This window comes from Eriocheir sinensis, chromosome 31 (genome assembly GCF_024679095.1).
Source record: "Eriocheir sinensis breed Jianghai 21 chromosome 31, ASM2467909v1, whole genome shotgun sequence".
Classification (NCBI taxonomy): domain Eukaryota; kingdom Metazoa; phylum Arthropoda; class Malacostraca; order Decapoda; family Varunidae; genus Eriocheir; species Eriocheir sinensis.
In genome coordinates this window covers 10,401,232-10,421,599 of record NC_066539.1, presented here as the reverse complement: position 1 = coordinate 10,421,599, position 20,368 = coordinate 10,401,232, and the positions used below count along the sequence as shown (strand labels likewise).

The window sequence follows — 20,368 nt, the reverse complement described above, 5'->3', positions numbered from 1 at the left end:
CTGCTGTGACGAGAGGACGGAACGTGACACTTTTACTCCCTCGTTAAGCTGTAAACTGCCTACATCAAACTTTGGATGTAATCAACACTTTCTTGGTGATATCATGCTAATCATCATAAATGCAAAAATCACGAAAACAAAGGAATGGTTGGTGCTTGATATTGTTTGCATTAACTTAAAGCTCTGTCGATCAGTGAGGGAAGACTGAGCGCTTATAATCCCCTCGCACCTCCGGGAAACAATTAAGATGAGTGATTAGGCGTGCGGAATGACGAGGGCGTGATGATCTTACTGATATCATTGGGATTATTATTTCCTACGTTAACTTGAAGCTCTGCCGATTAGCGAGGGAAGACTAAGCGGTTCTAATCCTTTCACATCTCAGGAAAACGATCTACATAGATGAGTGATGGGCCTCGCGGAATGACAAGGGCGCGACGACATTAAAGAAGTGTAATTGTTTGTATTAATTTGAAGCTCTGCCGATCAGCGAGGAAAGACTAAGCGATTCTAACCCTCTCACACCTCAGGAAAACGATCTAGATGAATAATGGGCCTCGTGGAATGACAAGGGCGCGACGACATTAAAGAAGTATAATTGTTTGTATTAATTTGAAGCACTGCCGATCAGTGCGGTAAGACGAAGCGATTCTATCCCCTTCACACCTCAGGCAAACGATCAAGATGAGTAATGAAGCGCTCGGAATGACAGGGGCGCGACGATATTGAAGAAGTATAATTGTTTGTATTAATTTGAAGCTCTGCCGATCAGTGAGGGAAGAGTAAGCGCTTGAGACCCTCCACACCTCTAGAAAACTATCAAGATGAGTGATGAAGCGCGCGGAATGACAAGGGAGCGACGATATCAAAGAAGTATATAATTGAAGCACTGCCGATCAGTGAGGGAAGATTAAGCACTTAGAACTCCTTCGCACCACCGGAATACAATCAAGAGGAGTGATGGGCCGCGGAATGACAAGGGCGGGACGTCATTATTGATATTAGTGGACCTATTATCGTTGGCATTAACTTGAAGCTGTGCCGATCAGAGAGGGAAAACTAAGCGCCTAGAATCCTTCAACACCTTCGGAAAACGATCTAGATTAATGACGAGCTGATCCGAATGGCTTTATTGATATTATTGGACTTATTATCGTTGACATTAACTTGAAGCTCTGCCGATCAGTGAGAGAAGACTAAACGATTCTAACCTCTTCACACCTCCGGAAAACGATCAAGACGAAGGATGGGCCGCGCGGAATGACAAGGGCGCGACGACATTGGAAGTATAACTGTTTGTATTAACCTGAAGCTCTGCCGATCAGTGCGGTAAGACGAAGCGATTCTATCCCTTCACCTCCGGCGAACGATCAACCTGAGTAATGAACCGCGCGGAATGACAAGGGCGCGACGACATTAAGGAAGTATAACTGTTTGTATTAACCTGAAGCTCTGCCGATCAGTGCGGTAAGACGAAGCGATTCTATCCCCTTCACACCTCCGTCGAACGATCAAGATGAGTAATGAACCGCGCGGAATGACAAGGGGGCGACGATATTAAAGAAGTGTAATTGTTTGTATTAAATTGAAGCTCTGCTGATCCGCGAGGAATTACTAAACGCTCGGAACCCCTTCACACCCCCGGGAAACGATCAGGATGAATGTTGAGCCGCGCGGAATGACAAGGGGCGGGAAGCTATTATTGATATTAGTGGACCTATTATCGTTGGCTTTAACTTGAAGCTGTGCCGATCAGAGAGGGAAAACTAAGCGCCTGGAATCCTTCAACACCTCCGGAAAACGATCTAGATTAATGACGAGCTGATCCAAATGGCTTTATTGATATTATTGGACTTATTGTTGGCATTAACTTAAAACTCTGCCGATCAGTGAGAGAAGACTAAGCGATTCTAACCTCTTCACACCTCCGGAAAACGATCAAGACGAAGGATGGGCCGCGCGGAATGATAAGGGCGCGACGACATTAAGGAAGTATAACTGTTTGTATTAACCTGAAGCTCTGCCGATCAGTGCGGTAAGACGAAGCGATTCTATCCCCTTCACACCTCCGGCGAACGATCAAGATGAGTAATGAAGCGCGCGGAATGACAAGGGGGCGACGATATTAAAGAAGTGTAATTGTTTGTATTAAATTGAAGCTCTGCCGATCCGCGAGGAATTACTAAACGCTCGGAACCCCTTCACACCCCCGGGAAACGATCAGGATGAATGTTGAGCCGCGCAGAATGACAAGGGGCGGGAAGCTATTATTGATATTAGTGGACCTATTATCGTTGGCTTTAACTTGAAGCTGTGCCGATCAGAGAGGGAAACTAAGCGCCTGGAATCCTTCAGCACCTCCGGAAAACGATCTAGATTAATGACGAGCTGATCCAAATGGCTTTATTGATATTATTGGACTTATTGTTGGCATTAACTTAAAACTCTGCCGATCAGTGAGAGAAGACTAAGCGATTCTAACCTCTTCACACCTCCGGAAAACGATCTAGATGAGTAATGGGCCTCGCGGAATGACAAGGGCGCGACGACATTAAGGAAGTATAACTGTTTGTATTAACCTGAAGCTCTGCCGATCAGTGTGGTAAGACGAAGCGATTCTATCCCCTTCACACCTCCGGCGAACGATCAACATGAGTAATGAACCGCACGGAATAACAAGGGGCGCGTCGATATTAAAGAAGTGCAATTGTTTGTATTAATTTGAAGCTCTGCCGATCAGCGAGGGAAGACTAAGCGATTCTAACCCTTTCACACCTCAGGAAAACGATCTATGAGTAATGGGCCTCGCGGAATGACAAGGGCGCGACGATATTAAAGAAGTGTAATTGTTTGTATTAATTTGAAGCTCTGCCGATCAGTGAGGGAAGACTAAGCACTTGAGACCCTCCACACCTCTAGAAAACTATCAAGATGAGTGATGAAGCGCGCGGAATGACAAGGGGCCCGACGATATCAAAGAAGTATATAATTGAAGCTCTGCAGGGAAGACTAAGCATTTAGAACTCCTTCGCACCTCCGGAAAACAATCAAGATGAGTGATGAGCCGCGGAATGACAAGGGGCGGGACGTCATTATTGATATTAGTGGACCTATTATCGTTGGCATTAACTTGAAGCTCTGCCGATCAGTGAGGAAAGACTAAGCGCCTGGAATCCTTCAACACCGGAAAACGATCAAGATTAATGACGAGCTGATCCGAATGACAGCTCTGCCGATCAGTGAGGAAAGACTAAGCGCCTGGAATCCTTCAACACCGGAAAACGATCAAGATTAATGACGAGCTGATCCGAATGGCTTATTGATATCATTGGACCTATTATCGTTGGCATTAACTTGAAGCTCTGCCGATCAGTGAGAGAAGACTAAGAGATTCTATCCCCTTCACACCTCCGGAAAACGATCAAGATGAAGGATGGGCCGCGCGGAATGAGAAGGGCCCTATAACATTAAAAAAGTATTATTGTTTATATTAACCTGAAGCTCTGCCGATGAGCGCGGTTAAGACGAAGCGATTCTATCCCCTTCACACCTCCGGGAAACGATCAAGATGAGTAATAAAGCGCGCGGGATGACAAGGGGAACGACGATATTAAGGATCTATAATTGTTTGTATTATCCTGAAGCTCTGCCGATCAGTGAGGGAAGACTAAGCGCTCGGAACCCCTTCACACCTCCGGCAAACGATCAAGATGAGTGATGAAGCGCGCGGAATGACAAGGGGCGCGTCGACATTAAGGAAATATAATTGTCTGTATTAAATTGAAGCCCCGCCGATCAGCAAGGGAAGACTAAGCGCCTGAGACCCTCCACACCTCCGGGAAACGATCAAGATGAAGGATGGGCCGCGCGGAATGACAAGGGCGCCGCGAGATCAATGAAGCCCGCGGAGGACGAGCAGAGCGATGGTTTGGGGACGTGCCCTGAATGCCGGGCGGCGCTGGGACGGGCGGGTGAATGGAAAGCCGGTGACCCAAGGCGCTGATGGCCGTCACTGCAGACTTCTTTAGACCTAGCGCTGGGACGGCCGTTTGATGCATCGCTCCGTTAGATGGGGGAACGTTAAGCGAACATCTCTGAATTTCTATAGCAATCCTTTTCTCTCTTATAGACACCTCTCCTCCCGATATTGACCTCTCTTTCGGCCACCTCTTTTGATTCTTTTTTTTTTTTTTAGGAGTAGCGAGTAGCGGGCTTTTTTTCATTATTGTTTCCTTTTTTTGTGGCCTTGAGCTGTCTCCTTTGTTGTAAAAAAAAAAAAAAAAAAAACGCTCTATAAACCCCGCACTGAGAACACGAAGAAGCTCTACTTGTGCGGCCTACCATTTCGTTCTATAATCAGACCGGGTCATATTGTAACTTATCTCAGACTTCAGGACACAACCAACTTTACCTTGACGGGCCATTAGTTATCGTGGACCAGCTCGGTAGTTTCCCATCCACTCGTCGGATCACCAACGAGCAAAAAAATAACCATTCCTTCATTTGCCAACCGTTTTATGTGCCGCTACTGACCACTGACTACCTGAGACAAACGAATTAATTTGTCGCTTTAAAATTAGATCATCTGAAGTACAACTGTATAATCTAACCCCATTGAGATAAGCGGTAGTAAGTTAATACATCCTTAATCAATTCATGTATTTCTTCCATGTATACAGAAACCCTAAACTGCAGAAAAGCCGTGATGTCGAGGTTCGGTCACGTTCTCGAAGTTGCGTTGTGGTCGCGGCGCCATGAATAGCCTAGTATAATAAATCAATCAATCTCTGAGTTATCTTATTTCCATTGCTCTTATACATGTCTCATAATAGAATGGTGCTGAGTCCGTGAAGATACCAAAATACATAACGAGGAAAAGGACATGAACAAGAATTAAGATACAGGAATAAGTAAGGGAACGTTATAAGAGATCAAGATTTGCATAGGACCCTGGAAACCGAGACTAACACAGCGAGCCCTTCCAGGAAAAGATAAATATGCATAAGATAAACAAGATAAATGGGACGCGGCGATCTGTGGCGATAATGAATAGAGTAATCCTAAGTGTGCGTGTGTGTGTGTGTGTGTGTGTGTGTGTGTGTGTGTGTGTGTACGCCTGCATGAGTGTGTGTGTTAGTTTGCTGTGTGCTACCCTTCTCTCTCTCTCTATCTATCTATCTATTTACTCCTATTTATCTATCTATCCTCCTCCTCCTCCTCCTCCTCAATCTATGTATCCATCTCTGTCCATCTATCTGTACATCTATCTATCTATCTGTCCTCCTCCTCCTCCTTCTCCTCGTCCTCCTCCTCCTCCTCCCTTCCTTCCTTCCTTCCTTCCTTTCTTTCTTTCTTTCTTTCTTTCTTTCTTTCTTTCTTTCCCTCCTCCTCCTCCTTTCTCCTCCTCCTCCTCCGGTCTTGAGCTTACCCCGCGCCCGCCCTTCCCGTCTCTGGCAGTGGTGTTCCTTGCCCCCCCCCCCTTCGGCCTCCCCCCCTCCCCCCTTGCCTATAATCCCCCCCCTTCAATCGAGTGTGCTTCAGTGGTTCCGGATTTCGTGACTTGGGCAAGATGTCTTTATTTGTGTCTTTGTTTTTGTTGTTGTTTTTTGTCGTTGTTTTTTCACTTTTCTTTCTAAAATCTGCTTTTTTTATCTATTTATTCTATCCACTTTATTCTGTGTTTATTGTATTTTTCTTATCTATTCAGTGTCATTTATGTTTTATTGTTGTTGCTATTGTTTTTTTTCTCACTTCTCTTCAATAATATCTGCTTATTTTCTATTTATTCTTTCTACTTCATTCTGTTTCTTTCGTTCTTTTAATTATTTTCTATCTATTCATCATCATCATCATCTATGTTGTTTTTTGTTTTGATATTGTTTTGTTCGTTCACATTTTTTTTTTCTTTCTTATAAAATCTCCTTCCTTTCTTCTATTTATTTCGTCAACTTCTTTTTTTATTACTGTTCTACTTCTATCTCCTCATTCATACCATTTAATACTTTTTTACAGTTATTATTTTGATCCTTCTTCCACTTTTCTTCTTTTTAATATCTCCTCCTTTTCGGTTTACTTTTATCTCCTGTATATTCTGTTTCTACTTTTTTACTATTTCTTCTCCCTGTCCAATGATATTAAGTGTGTGTGTGTTATTATTATTTATATTATTATCTACAAAGTTTTATAATGTATACGTAATTCATTTCGTTAAGCAAATATCATGAGAGAGAAAGAGAGAGAGAGAGAGAGAGAGAGAGATGAGCTGAAAGGAGGAAAAGCAGATTGAGCAACGAAGAGGTGTATATATAGGAGAGAGAGAGAGAGAGAGAGAGAGAGAGAGAGAGAGAGAGAGAGGAGAGAGTGAGGAGGAAATAATGTGTGTGTGTGTGTGTATGTGTATGTGTGTGTGTGTGTGTGTGTGTGTGTGTGTGTGTGTGTGTGTGTGTGTGTGAGGGAGAGGGGGACTATGAATGCACAAGTAATAAGTGAATATGAGAGATACGATCAGGAGGTGAGGGCGCACGGGATGGAGGAAAGGCGGAGGAAGGAAGGGAAGGAGGGAGGGAGGAAGGAAATGAGGTACGTTGGTAAGTGGGTAGGAGGGAAGAAGGGAAGAAAGGAAAGAAGGAAGGAAGGAAGGAAGGAAGGGAGGTAGATACATAGATAGACAGGAAGAAAGGAAGAAAGGAAGGAAGTACAGTGTAGATACATAGATAGGAAGGAAGGAAGGAAGGAAGGTACAGTGTAGATACATAGATAAGTAGCAAGGAAAGAAGGAAGGAAGGAAGGGGAGAAGGAAAGGAAGATTTTTACATAGATAGGAAGGAAGAAAGGAAGGAAAGAAAGAAGGAAAACGGAAATGAGTGAATGAATGATTAGATTGATGAAGGAAGGAAGGAAGGAAAGAAGGAAAATAGAAATGAATGAATGAATGATTAAATGAATGAACGAAGGAAGGAGAAGGCGAGGAATTTTGAAGGAAGAAAGAAAGGAAGAAAGGAAAAGACGAGGGAGAAGGAAGGAAGGAAGAGACGAGGGAGAAGAAAGGAAAGAAGGAAGAGCAGAAGGAATGAGAAGACGAGTGAAAATGAGTTAATGAACGAACGAAGTAAGGAAGACAGGATAGCACGTTCGTAGGAATGAATGAACGAATGAATCAAATCAAGAGCAGTAGGGAGAAGGCCAGGGAGAGTGAGGGAGAGGAAGGAGTAAGCAGCAAGTCTGTACCTGGCTGATAGGAGGAGCATTAACTTGGCTGGCTCGCTTCACACACTCCTCCACCTCCACCCATCTCATACTCCACCTCCTCTTTTGACGGCGAGGGGCACGTGAGAGAGGGAGGGAGAGGGTGGGGGGTATGGAAGGGAAAGTAGGGGAAAGAGAAGGAAGGGAATGGCAGGGACGGATAGGGAATGAAAGAGGAGGGAAGGGAAGGGGAGAGAAGGGAAGGGAAGAGAAGGAAGGAGGAAGGGAAAGACGGGAAGGGACGGAAAGGAGAGAGAAGGGAAGGGAAGGGGTAAGAATGGAAGGGAAGAGAAGAGAAGGGGAGAGAAGGAAAGGGAAGGGAACGGAAGGGAACGGAACGGAAGGGAAGGTAAGGGAAGGGCAGGGAAAAGATGTGTGTGTGTGTGTGTGTGTGTGAGAGAGAGAGAGAGAGAGAGAGAGAGAGAGAGAGAGAGAGAGAGAGAGAGAGAGAGATTTGATACGTTCCTTTGATAGTGAATGCAAGTCTAGGGAAACAATTATATGAACGTTGTAGCCTATTGAACGTTCTATAGCTGGAGAACGAGAGAAAAGAGAAAGGCTAAAGAAAGTGAACGTTGCCTATTGAACGGTTTTATATGAAGAACGAGAGAGTGAGATAAACTAAAGAAAGAGAATAGGAGAAAGAGGGAAATTAAAAGGGAATGCTAGATTTGGATAGGCTGAAGAACGGAAGAAGAGAGAAAGAATGTAAAAGAAAAAAATGAACGTAGTGTATTGAACGATTTTAAATGAAGAACGAGAGAGAAGAGACACTAAAGAAAGAGAATAGGAGAGAGAGAAAATAAAAGGGATGCTAGATTTGGATAGGCTGAACAACGGAAGAAGAGAAAGTGTATATGAAAAATGAACGTAGCGCTTTGAACGGTTTTAACTGAAGAACGAGAGTGAAAGAGACTAAAGAAAGGCAGAAAGAAAGTAAAAAGTGATAAAGAACAAAAATGAGGGCCAGAAAATGGAAAAGGGGAGAATATAAAGAAAAAATGAACGTAGCCTATTGAACGGTTGTAGCTGAGGAACGAGAGAGAAAAAGACTAAAGAAAAGGAGAAAGGAAGTAAAAAGTGATAAAGCAAGAAAAGAAGGTCAGAAAATCATGTAGTTTATTGAGTGGTTTTAGCTGAGGAACGAAAGAAGAGAAGCAATAGAAAGAAAGGATAGGAGAGAGTAAACAAAAGTAAATTAAGAGAATAGGAAAGAGTAAACAAAAGTAAATCAAGACAAAGCACAGGAAAGGGAGAAAATAGAAAGGAATGAGAGGTTTGAGGAAAGAGAGAGAGAAAGAAAAAGGAAAGTTAGGTTCGAATACTAACAGGTTATGAATTGGTTAAGTTAGAAGAGGAATGTTAGGAAAGGAAGGTTAGAAGAGGAAAGTTAGAAAATTTATGTTGTTTATTGAATGGTTTTAGCTGATCGAGGAACATAAGAAAGGTAGCAACAGAAAGAGAGATTAGGAGAGAGTAAACAAAAGTAAGTAGAGAGAATAGGAAAGAGAGAGAAAACAAAAGTAAACCAAGAAAAGGGATAAGAAAGAGAGAAAATAAAAAAAGAAATGCTATAGGTCTGAGGAAAGAGAGAGGGAAAGAAAAAGGAAAGTTAGGTTCGAATACTAACAGGTTATGAATTGGTTAAGTTAGAAGAGGAATGTTAGAAAAGGAAGGTTAGAAGAGGAAGGTTAGAAAATTCATGTAGTTTATTGAAGGGAAAATAGAAAGGAATGCCAGGTTTGAGAAAAGAGGGAGGAAATAGAAGAAAATGCTAAGTTTGAATACGAGTAAGTTATGAATTAGTTAAGTTAGAAGAACCTGTTAGTCCCTCTCTCTCCACACACACTCATACATAAAGTACGACTGTATACCTTTTAGTCTTTCTCCACACACATATAAAGCACCATTGTATTTATTTATTTATTTATTTTATTATCCCAAGAAAGAAAAGGAATACATCACGTCTCATGCTTTATTTTTTCTTTTTCTTCATTTTTTCTCCTGCCTCTTTACATACCACCTCCCTAAACGCTTTTCCCACTTAGGTTTTATTTTTTTTTCTTCTTTTCCTTTCCTTAACCTCAGAGAACTTTGGCAATTAAGTTAAGGAAAAAATATGGTTTCCGTCCGCTTGTTTTTATTTTTCCTTTTCCTTCTTTTTTTTTGGTAAGTTCGTGTGAGGCAAAGTTTTTTGTGTGTGTGTGTGTTTGTGTGTTTGTGGCTTTTGTAATGACTCGTAATTCTCCTTAATGTGTTGTGTGTTTGGGTGTGTTGGGGGTTTTTTTTTTTTATTTTTTTTTTTTTGGTGTGTGTGTGTGTGTGTGTGTGTGTGTGTGTGTGTGTGTGTGTGTGTGTGTGTGTGTGTGAGAGAGTCACTACCCACCCATGATAACTTTTAACGTGCTGGCTGTTGACTAATAATTGACTAACTACTTTTCCCTCAACTTTTCTGTCTCCTGCACTCCGCTGATGTGTACAAAATGTGTTTCATGTGACCCATCGTGTGCTTTATACCATGTGTTGTCTATTGCTATGTCTAAACAACTGTATGTATTTAATCTTGATGTTATGTATACTTGTTATCTTTAAGCCAGAAAATTAGACTTAGATACAAATGCAAAAGAAAATTTAAACACATTTATGAGAGGAATATCAGGACACCTCTCCTCCCGAAATTGACCCCTCTTTTTGGCCACTCCTTTGACCTCTATTCAGGAGCAGTAAGTAGCGGTCATTTTTTATTTTTTTTATTTACGCCCTTGAACTGTCTCCTTTGCTGTAAAAAAAAAAATCAGTGACACAGAATAGTAACTTGGAAAGGAGTGTCCATGCCTTTGGTGCCAAGTGCCTTCGCAGGATCATGGGGCATCGCTGGAATGACTTCGTGTCGAATCAGCGACTACGTGATGAAACTGAATTGGGGTCTGTCACCAGCTTAGTCCTTGAACGCCAACTCCAGCTAAATGGGCACGTGGCACGCCTCCCGGACGTCGATCCTGCTCATTGGGTTGTTTCCGTACGAGGCAACCCTGAGTGGAGGAGACCAAGGAGACGCCCACGTGACTCAAGACTGGGACAAGTCGATCAATCTTGCCAGGAGGGACTTGAGATGCGTGGGAGCTTGCTTGAGGAGTGCCGTCGGGGGTGTAGGCAGCGAGTGAGTGAAGTGACGCGGCCCTGGGCATATGCTCCCCGTTAGTTAGTAGTAGGTGACGTATGAATAATCAGGAAGCGGTGTATGTAGGATATTTGCACTCGTTATTCGCTTTACCTTCCTCTGTGATTCGCTTTTGTTCCGCGCCTCACCACCGCAGTCCACACAGATCCTACCACGTTTTCTTAGGCGGTGCATCCCGGAGACCAGCAGTTCCGCCAATATCGCCGTGGAAAGTTCGGAAGTTTTGGCGGCAAGTTTGGGCCAGAGTGGGCGCCCTCCCGTTAATGGCTTTTGGCGGCCAAGGAGGCGTCGTCTGATTGGTCAAAGGGGATCTCGGTGGGTTGCAAAAGACACCACCTGATTGCTTAGTTAGTTCTTGAAGCGCACGGACAGGAAGGCGAACAGATTAGACTGGTTTGATGTTTTCTTGTTTTGTTTTATTTGTTTGGTTTACTTAGGTCGTCCAAATAGCGCGATTTTTTGTTGTTGTTGTTGGTTTTTTTTTTGTTTTTGTTTTTTGTTTTTTGTTTACGTGTGTGTGTGGAAAGGCCTCTTCATTACTTTTTTGCTCGTTTATCGTCGTTCTTCCATCCTTATCAACCCTTCATTCTATTTACTATATTATTTTCAGTTTCATTATTTTTACGTGTTTTTATTACTGCTGTATTGTACTCTGCATGCTTTACTTTTATTTTATTTTGCTGTCTGGACGACTTGTTTGTTATTATAGCCACACCTGTATTCGCCTTTCAAAAAAGAAGGAAAAGCATAGATTCAAAACAACCAGTAGAGAGCACTGTGGACGACACGCATAGTTAGGCACGCATACAGATATCACATTATAGTACGGGAAAGCGGTGACCGTGACTTGCTCAACACGAGTATATGGCGTTGTCGATATCTTTGCAGGCGGACAAAAATTCGAATCGCCTACCGGGAATGGCTTGAGATGGTAGGGCAACTGCGTGGGACCGTCGGGAGTATAGTATGGGACGTATGCTGTCCGTTAGTTAGTTTGTGACGCGGTAACAGGGATACGAACGAGATGTCACTTTGGAACGCGCTTGCTGGTCACGTTGGCAGACTTAAATATGTCCTACTCGGTTATGGACTCAGTTTATAGACTATGTTCGAGGTATTTATTAACCCGGTAGCTGCGGGGATCATGTTCCTTAAAGGCCCCTCTGAGCGAGAAAAATTAGAAAAAATCATCACTCACGCAAGCCAATTCATGATATATATCAACGCATTTGTGATCAGTTTATGCATCATCTATTTTTTGGGGGTTTATATCATGGCAAAAATTTGGCCCGTCACTGGTACACGGTAAAGCCACAAATTTGGCCCGTCACTGGTACACGGTAAAGCCACAAATTTGGCCCGTCACTGGTACACGGTAAAGCCACAAATTTGGCCCGTCACTGGTACACGGTAAAGCCACAAATTTGGCCCGTCACTGGTACACGGTAAAGCCACAAATTTGGCCCGTCACTGGTACACGGTAAAGCCACAAATTTGGCCCGTCACTGGTACACGGTAAAGCCACAAATTTGGCCCGTCACTGGTACACGGTAAAGCCACAAATTTGGCCCGTCACTGGTACACGGCAAAGCCACAAATTTGGCCCGTCACTGGTACACGGTAAAGCCACAAATTTGGCCCGTCACTGGTACACGGTAAAGCCACAAATTTGGCTCGTCGCTGCTACCGGGTTAATCTATAGGCATTGTAAAACTATCGTGAAGGCAACTAACTCATTTAACTCACACGAATGAAGTCTAATGCTAGTCTTTTCTCTTTCTCTCTCCCTCCCACCACGGTTCATGACGCTCTGCTGCTGCTGACGATGATGATGCCGCTTTATGCTCCACTCCACCACCTCCACCTTCGCCTCCACCACCTCCTCCAACCACCGCCTCCACGCCACTCCACTGCTCCCTCCCCCCGGGCTCTCCACCTCTCGACTCTTCTCTTCCCTCAAATATTCCAATACTTCTCTCTCTCTCTCTCTCTCTCTCTCTCTCTCTCTCTCTCTCTCTCTCTCTCTCTCTCTCTCTCTCTCTCTCTCTCTCTCTCTCTCTCTCTCTCTCTCTCTCTCTCTCTCTCTCTCTCTCTCTCTCTCTCTCTCTCTCTCTCTCTCTCTCTCTCTCTCTCTCTCTTTTCTCTTCTATCTTATTCCCTTCCTTTCCCTTCTCTTTGTTTCTTTTCTCTTCTCTGCTCCTCTTCTCTGTTTATCTTCTTATCTTTCTATCTATCTATCTCCATCTCTATCTGTATCCATCTATCTATCTATCCCATTCTTTGTTATGTCTCTCCTCCTTCTCCTTCCTCGGCCCCCCTACACCCTGCTCCCCTTCCCCGGTCCCTCAGAAGCGGGTCCCCGGGAAGCACGCTGAGTGTGGACACTCTCAGCGTGGGCGGAGGTCGAGGCAGACTCCTGCCGCGGCCCACCTCTCCCTCGCCCTCCGTGATGAGCGACAAGCCGGCGGCAGCCACTCAGGAAGACCCAGCGGTGAGTATTCCAGAACCCGTTGTCTGTTATGCGCTGAGAGTAAACTATCCAGGCACTGTTACCACTATTTGAAGTTTGCTAGGGCTATTGGTAGAGTCGTAGATAGTGTGTTATGCCACTTTCCATGTTGTATCTCTGCCATTCATGCTCACTGCCTATCTGTCTGTCTATCTATGTCTATCTATCTCTGTCTTTCAATTTGTCTATCTCCGTCTATGTCTCCCCACCTCCCCCTTCGCCCCCTTTATTAAACCTGCTGCCCTCATATATCCCAGTACCCTTTTTCTCTTTCTACCTCTATCCCTATACCTACCGCTTATGTCACAATACAAGCTGTTGGAATTTGAACTACCATCCTTTTTACCTCTTAGTGTTGAAGTTGTGTTGGGGCAAAGGCGTTAGTTAGGAGGCAGTGACCCTGGGCGCTTAGATGCACGATGAAGTGTAGGGAGCCCATGACCAATCTCTCCCTGTCTATGGCTCTGCGTATGAGTAAGTGCTTTCAGTTCCTTCAGACAGAGATTAACCAACAAAGAATACCTAAAAGACAGATACAGATCAAGCTTTAACTTATGATAGATTAAATGAAACAAGTGGTTGATATTTATTACGCAGAATTTACACGAATATCTCAATTAGATCGATGAAAACAATGGGACCTAAAGGAAGAGTTAATAATCGAGGTTTGACAGTGTAACCTTAACGGGCGGGAATATAATATGAATGGTAAGCGTAACAGTCAGCAGAAAAAGTATATCGACAAGGAGTGGTAGTGTTGGTGGTTGCCGTGCTGTGTTAATAACTTTGGAGTGATGTTCTTGTGAGTACTGAATATTACCTTGGACAGTCCTGCTATTGTTCCGAAAGCTGAATCGTATAAAGTTTGAGGTGAGGAGGAAGGCACACGTGGAAAATAACTAAGCCTTGATAGAAAAAAATGGCTCAACTGACTTTCCCTCAGCCTCCTTAAGATCCCAAAGAAAGTTAATTGTATAAATCGGCATTGGGGACACGCAGGTAGTTGTGCCCAGACCGAGAACATGTAAATGAAAAATGGCACTCTGTTTCCCTAGACTTAAACTCATTCCAAACTCGCTGTCTTTCAAAAGGAACGTATAAAATCTTCTTCCACTTGCTTCAGTTTTCACCTTGAAGTTATGCATATTCTCTCTCTCTCTCTCTCTCTCTCTCTCTCTCTCTCTCTCTCTCTCTCTCTCTCTCTCTCTCTCTCTCTCTCTCTCTCTCTCTCTCGCTCTCTCTCTCTCTCTCTCTCTCTCTCTCTCTCTCTCTCTCTCTCTCTCTCTCTCTCTCTCTCTCTCTCTCTCTCTCTCTCTCTCTCTCTCTCTCTCTCTCTCTCATTATTCTCCCAGCATCTTTCTGTTAATCACACACACTCACCTCCTTCAACGTCTGTCATCTTTCTTTCCTTCAATTAAACCCGTCATTAGCATTCCTCCACTTATCCATCCATTCTTTCCATGCAGTCACAGTCAATCCTTCTCCTTACCCTTAAACCCATGATCTTCAGCCTACATCAGCAACACTACTTCCTCATCCCCACTCCCCGCCGCCACCATCACCACCACGCTAAGCACAAGTCACAGAGAGAGATCAGTTCAGTCGTGTGCGTTGCTTCTGTTTACTTTAATCATGCCGCGGCAAACACTGGGCCACGAATTCCCTCAGATCCAACCATCCTCTCCCTCCTCCCTTGGACCAGTCGGTGGTGGCTGGAGGTTTGGTTGTGTTCCTGCCGTGAAATACTGAAGCTTACGTTGTGCATAGACTGAACTTGACTATACAGTGTGGTAGCGATCAGTGAGGTGAATATTACGAGGAGACTTACTTTGCTGAGAGAGAGAGATGAATAGTTAGTTAGTTAGTTAGTTAGTTAGACAAATAGAGAGGCTATGAACGGATTTGGATGCTTTATGATGCTTAGGTATTTAAGTAGTTTGACATTGCTGTAGTTAGTTAGATAGTTAGCTAGGTAGTTAGTTAGCTTGTTAGGTAGATAGGGAATATATAAACGTTTTTTGTGTGTATGCTATGATGTTTGGGTATATAAATTGAGATTGTTGCAACTGAATGATTGGTGTTGGAATATTTATAACAACACTAGAATTATTGTGTTTGCTATTGTAGTTGCAGTAGTGGTGGTGGTGGTAACGGTGGTGGTGATGATTATACGAAAGATAAATAACGTAAGCTTTAAAATTAATGTAAACCACAACATAAGTGCAATTTCGTTTTATTTATCTATTTTATTGCTAATGTGAAGATTTCCTTTCGATAACCGTAGTAATGGGCTTGGTAGTGGTTGTGGTGGTGGTGGTGGTTATGGTGATGATATATTGTATGTAGTAGCGGTTTTGGTGGTGGTGGTTGTGGCGGTGGTGGTTGTGAATGGAGTCTTTGTACGATAAATGGTTTTGCTGGTGGTGGTGGTTGTGGTGATAGTGGTGGTGGTGGTTCCAGTGGTTTTGAATGTAGTTTTTGTACGATAAATGGTTTTGCTGGTGGTGGTGGTTGTGATGGTAGTTGTGGTGGTGGTGGTTGTGGTTGTAAATGTAGTTTTGGTACGATAAATGGTTTTGCTGGTGGTGGTGGTTGTGGTGATAGTGGTGGTGATGGTGGTGGTGGTGGTAGCTGTAAATGTAGTTTTTGTACGATAAATGGTTTTGCTGGTGGTGGTGGTTGTTGTGGTAGTTGTGGTGGTGGTGGTGGTGGTAAATGTAGTCTTTGTACGATAAATGGTTTTGCTGGTGGTGGTGGTTGTGGCGATAGTAGTGGCGTTCGCGGTTAGTGATGCAAAACCAATAAAAAGAAAGTGTTCGTTTTTCTGAGAGTACACTAAAAAGAATGCATTTATAAACGAAGCGAAAAAAACATGTACTTATTATTAACGATAATTGCCTGCCATGAATAATTTGTAAACCTTTTTGTTGTAAATTCCTGTTTTCATAAATTAAGACGAATGGAATTTTTGGGACAGAAGGAATTTAGATTATAGCAAAGCTGAATTGATTATATCTCGTGCTGAATAAGTATCAGTAAATAATTAAGGAAACTAATTAACAAATTCCTGCATCGATGACGTTGTGGCTGTAATGGTTATGAGCTAAAGAGATGAGACTCAGAGGTTGACGCCCCGCTACTTTTCATAACATGGGACCACGCCTGTTTAAAAGCTTGGGGCTCTTTCTACGACAATCCTCGAAGGCAATAGTAAAGATTAGTCGTGTTCCCTTGAGTGCTTTCCCGTCCATGGTGCAGAAGCCTTGTCAAACTACCACTAGGACCCCGAAAACCATCCATGAAAATCTCTAAAAGTACCACGAGAGCCTTTTATGACTGTTGTACTACGTGTGAGAATGTGTGCCAATGTGTGGGGAACTTTGCTTGTTTCATGCAATTCCTAAACTCCTTGTTGATCCGCCTCAGCCAGAACTACTAGGGCCACGAAAACCATCCATGAAAATCTCTTAAAGTACTTCGAGAGCTTTTTATGACTGATGTACTTCGTGTGAGAAAATGCGCTATGGTGTGGGGAACTTTGCTTGTTTCATGCAATTCCTAAACTCCTTCGTGATCCCCTGAGCCAGAACGTTCAAGGAGAGCTTTCTTTACTTCCCCCAGTACAGGAAGTCTCCAGCTAAATGTTCCAATGTTTCACCACACGAATATACCTTTTCAACAGAGGAAATGGTATAGTAGTGTAAATGAGTTACCTTCGTTACAAATTAATTAAAAAAAAGTATAAACAAATTAAACGTAAAAAGTTTGAACCATTATTTTTTTTGTACCACTCGGCTGATGACGGTAACTGGTACATAGTCGTGGTGGTGGTAATGGTGGTGGTGGTGATGGTGGTGATGGTGTTAGTGGTGATGGTGGTGAAGGAGGTTTAAAGGGTGGGGTTAGTGGTAGTGGTCAAGACTTTAAAGGGTGTTGTAAGTAGTGTTGGTGTTGTTGTTGGTAGTGGTGATGGTGGTGATGGTGTTAGTGGTGATGGTGGTGAAGAAGGTTTAAAGGGTGGTGTTAGTAGTTAGTGGTAGTGGTCAAAACTCTAAAGGGTGTTGTTGTTGCTGTTGTTGTTATTGTTGGTGTTGGTGTTGTTCGTGGTGGTAGTGGTAGTGAAGGCGATGGTGGAAAGATGGTGATGATAGTGGTGGTACTGGGCGTGATGGTAGTGGTATTGATGGTGATGGTGGTGGTGGTACTGGGCGTGATGGTAGTGGTATTGATGGTGATGGTGGTGGTGGTACTGGGCGTGATGGTAGTGGTATTGATGGTGATGGTGGTGGTGGTACTGGGCGTGATGGTAGTGGTATTGATGGTGATGGTGGTGGTGATGGTGATGGTGTTTGCCCCGTCGTGATGACCCCGACGGTTTCCCCCGGAGTTAAATTGAAACCTTTCCTTCGCCTTGGCCTTCCCCCGGTGGTGTTGCGGTTAGGGTGACAGCCTCGTAGGAAACTGATATCCACTTACTTGTTTATTGATTCTCTCTCTCTCTCTCTCTCTCTCTCTCTCTCTCTCTCTCTCTCTCTCTCTCTCTCTCTCTCTCTCTCTCTCTCTCTCTCTCTCTCTCTCTCTCTCTCTCCTATTATTATTCTTTCCTCACGACTTCCTTTTATTACCTCCTTTCCCTTATTTCTATTATATAATTCCTCCTCTCCTTTCTCGTTCTTTTCTTTTTTTTATCTTTCTGACTCCTTCATATTCATTTCACTCTCCTTTTCTTGATTTCCTTACCCTCTTTCCTTTCCCTTATTTTCCTTTCCTCACTCTGTCTCTCCTTCCCTCCACTTCCTATCCATTCCTGCCCTCCTTCCTTTCTCTTACTCTCCTGCCGTCTTTCCTTTCCGTCATATTCCTACCCTCTTTCCTTTTACTTTCTCTTACATCCCTGCCGTCATACACACTCTCTCTCTCTCTCTCCCCTTCCCTCCATTTCCTATCCATTCACAGCCCCGTTACGCGAAATGTGGGAAATAATAACAAAGTTGGGCGAAGTAGCGGCGCTCGAGTGCAGTGCCGCCCATAACTCTCCCGCAGCGGCCCGCCAGGCACCGTGCACTCGAGTGGGCAGCTGTTACGGTAAATGGGGCTGAGAAACGAGGCAGGTGTGCAACGCTAAGCGGCTCCCAAATGGTGTCTCCTTAGTCACCTCTCAGCCGCCGGCCCCCATCGATCCTCCTGCCGCGACTCATGAATGAATTAAAGTGAAAAGTCTCGAGAATCTGATGTAGGATGATAGGAAGTAAAGGGTTTTCTGATGTAAGTTGATAGGAAGTAAGGAGTTTTACGACCGCGAAAGTTTTGAATTGGTGAAATAAGAGTTTGTTGCTGAAAATGCGACTCATGAATGAATTAAAGTGAAAAGTCTCGAGAATCTGATGTAGGATGATAGGAAGTAAAGGGTTTTCTGATGTAAGTTGATAGGAAGTAAGGAGTTATACGACCGCGAAAGTTTTGAGTTGAAGAAATAAGAGTTTGTTGCTGAAAATGCGACTCATGAATGAATTAAAGTGAAAAGTCTCGGGAATCTGGTGTAGGATGATAGGAAGTAAAAGGTTTTAAGTTAAGAGAAATATAGTCCGTTGTAAAAAGTAAGAAGTGAGAATTTGATTTAAGTTAATGGGAAGTGTATAGGGTGTTAAGGTAAGGGAAAATAGTTCGTTGTAAAAAGTAAAGCGTCTTGAGAATCTGCTGCAAATTAATATAGAGTTTAAGATGAAGAAATATGAGTTTGTTGCTGAAAGTGTCTATGCTGCTGTTGTCGATCGATCCTGCTATGACTCATGAATGAATTAAAATGATAAGTCTTGCGAATCTGATGTAAAGTGATAGGAAATGAAGGGTTTTAAGTCGAAGAAATTAGAGTTTGTTGCTGAAAATGTAGCCGCGTTTCGCTCGTTCCTGAATCGTTCATGAATGCATTAAAGTGAAAAGTCTTGAGAATCTGCTGCAAATTGATAAGTAAATGGTTTCCTGAAGTAGTTGATAGGGAGTAAGGAGTTTTAAGCTGGAGAACTAAGAGTTTTTTGTTGAAAATGTAGCCGCGTTTCCCTCGTTCCTGAATCGTTCATGAATGCATTAAAGTGAAAAGTCTTGAGAATCTGCTGCAAATTGATAAGTAAATGGTTTTCTGAAGTTTAATAGGAAGTAAGGAGTTTGAAGTTGGAGAAATAAGAGTTTGTTGTTGAAATGTACTATACCGTGTGTCGATCGATCTTCCTGCAACTCATGAATGAATTAAAGTAAAAAGTCTTGAGAATCTGCTGAAAGGTGATAGGAAGTAAAGAGTTTTAAGTTGAAGAAATATAAGTTTGTTGCTGAAAATGTATACGGCGTGTCGAACGATGCTGCGAAACCTGAGAATCTGGTGTAAATTGATAGAAAGTAAAGGGTTTTCTGATGTAAGTTAAGTAAGGAAGTAAAGCGGTTTTAAGTTGTAGAAATATGAGTTTGTTACTGATAATGTACGCCGCTGTTGTCCATCGATCCTGCAACTCATGAATGAATTAAGAGTGAAAAGTCTGAGATCTTGATGAAAATATTAATCGAAAGTATAGAATTTTAAATTGAAGGAGGAAAAAAAGTTCGTTGCTGTTGAAAATGCACTCCGCGTCTCTCACAATGGGCGCCGCATAAAAGAAGACTGAGAGACCGAAATTCGCGCACTCGTGTTTAATTAAAGGTTTGGAATCGATATATTGCGGTTTCTTTTGTGTTATTGTAATAAGTAATCAATATTTTATCAGGGAACGAAGAAAAGAATAACACGATAGATACAAAGGGAGGAGGGTAGGCTAGGCTACGTTAGGTTAGGTTCGGCTACGTTAGATTAGGCTAGGCTAGGTTAAATTAGGCTAGGGTAAGTTAGGCTAGGGTTAGGCTAAAGAATAAAGCGGTAGGTACAGAGAGAGAGAGAGAGAGAGACGACGGGAATGGAAACTGAAAACCGAGATCAGGACTCAGTTAAGAAAAAAGAGGAGGAAGAAAGGCGACAATAGGAAGGAGGGGAAAAAAGGCAATAAAAAAGAAACACGCAGAGAGAAAGAAAGAGGACGAGGATAATGGGATGAGGAGGAAGCTCAAGACAAGACCACGAAATTATATGAAGTTTCGAGTCAAAAATGATAGAAAGATTAGAGGAGGAGGAGGTGGAGGAGAAAAATAAAAGAAAAAAATAGAAAGAAGAGGAAGAAGAAGAAAGAGAAGAAGAAGGAAAAGGAGGAGGAGGAGGGGGACGAGGACGAGGATGAGTAGGAGGAGAACCAAGGAGAAGAAAAAAAAGAAAAGAAAAAAAAAGAAGAAAACGAAAAACCAGAAAATTAAAACAAAGATAAAATAGAAGAAAACGAAAACAAGAAATCAAAAAGAAGAACACGAGGAAGAAAACGAAAAGGAAGAAGAAAACGAAGAAGCAGAAGAAAACGAAG

General features: G+C 43.0%; 1 protein-coding gene across 21 annotated transcripts in view; it reads left to right on the top strand.

Annotated features, from left to right (window-relative positions):
* The window catches only part of LOC127005904 (calcium-dependent secretion activator-like), a 214,093-nt gene that overhangs the window by 9,986 nt on the left and 183,739 nt on the right, over positions 1-20,368 (top strand). For 12 of the 21 annotated variants that reach the window (XR_007758972.1, XM_050875273.1, XM_050875269.1 and 9 more), the window contains exon 2: positions 12,776-12,917. Coding sequence is in view for 20 of the 21 variants with exons in the window: in XM_050875273.1 (XP_050731230.1) it covers positions 12,776-12,917 (142 nt within the window). In the remaining variant the exon portion in view is untranslated. Of the gene's footprint in view, positions 1-12,775; positions 12,918-20,368 lie in introns of those variants that run through there. The other 9 variants (XM_050875280.1, XM_050875284.1, XM_050875277.1 and 6 more) reach the window with 2 other exon arrangements.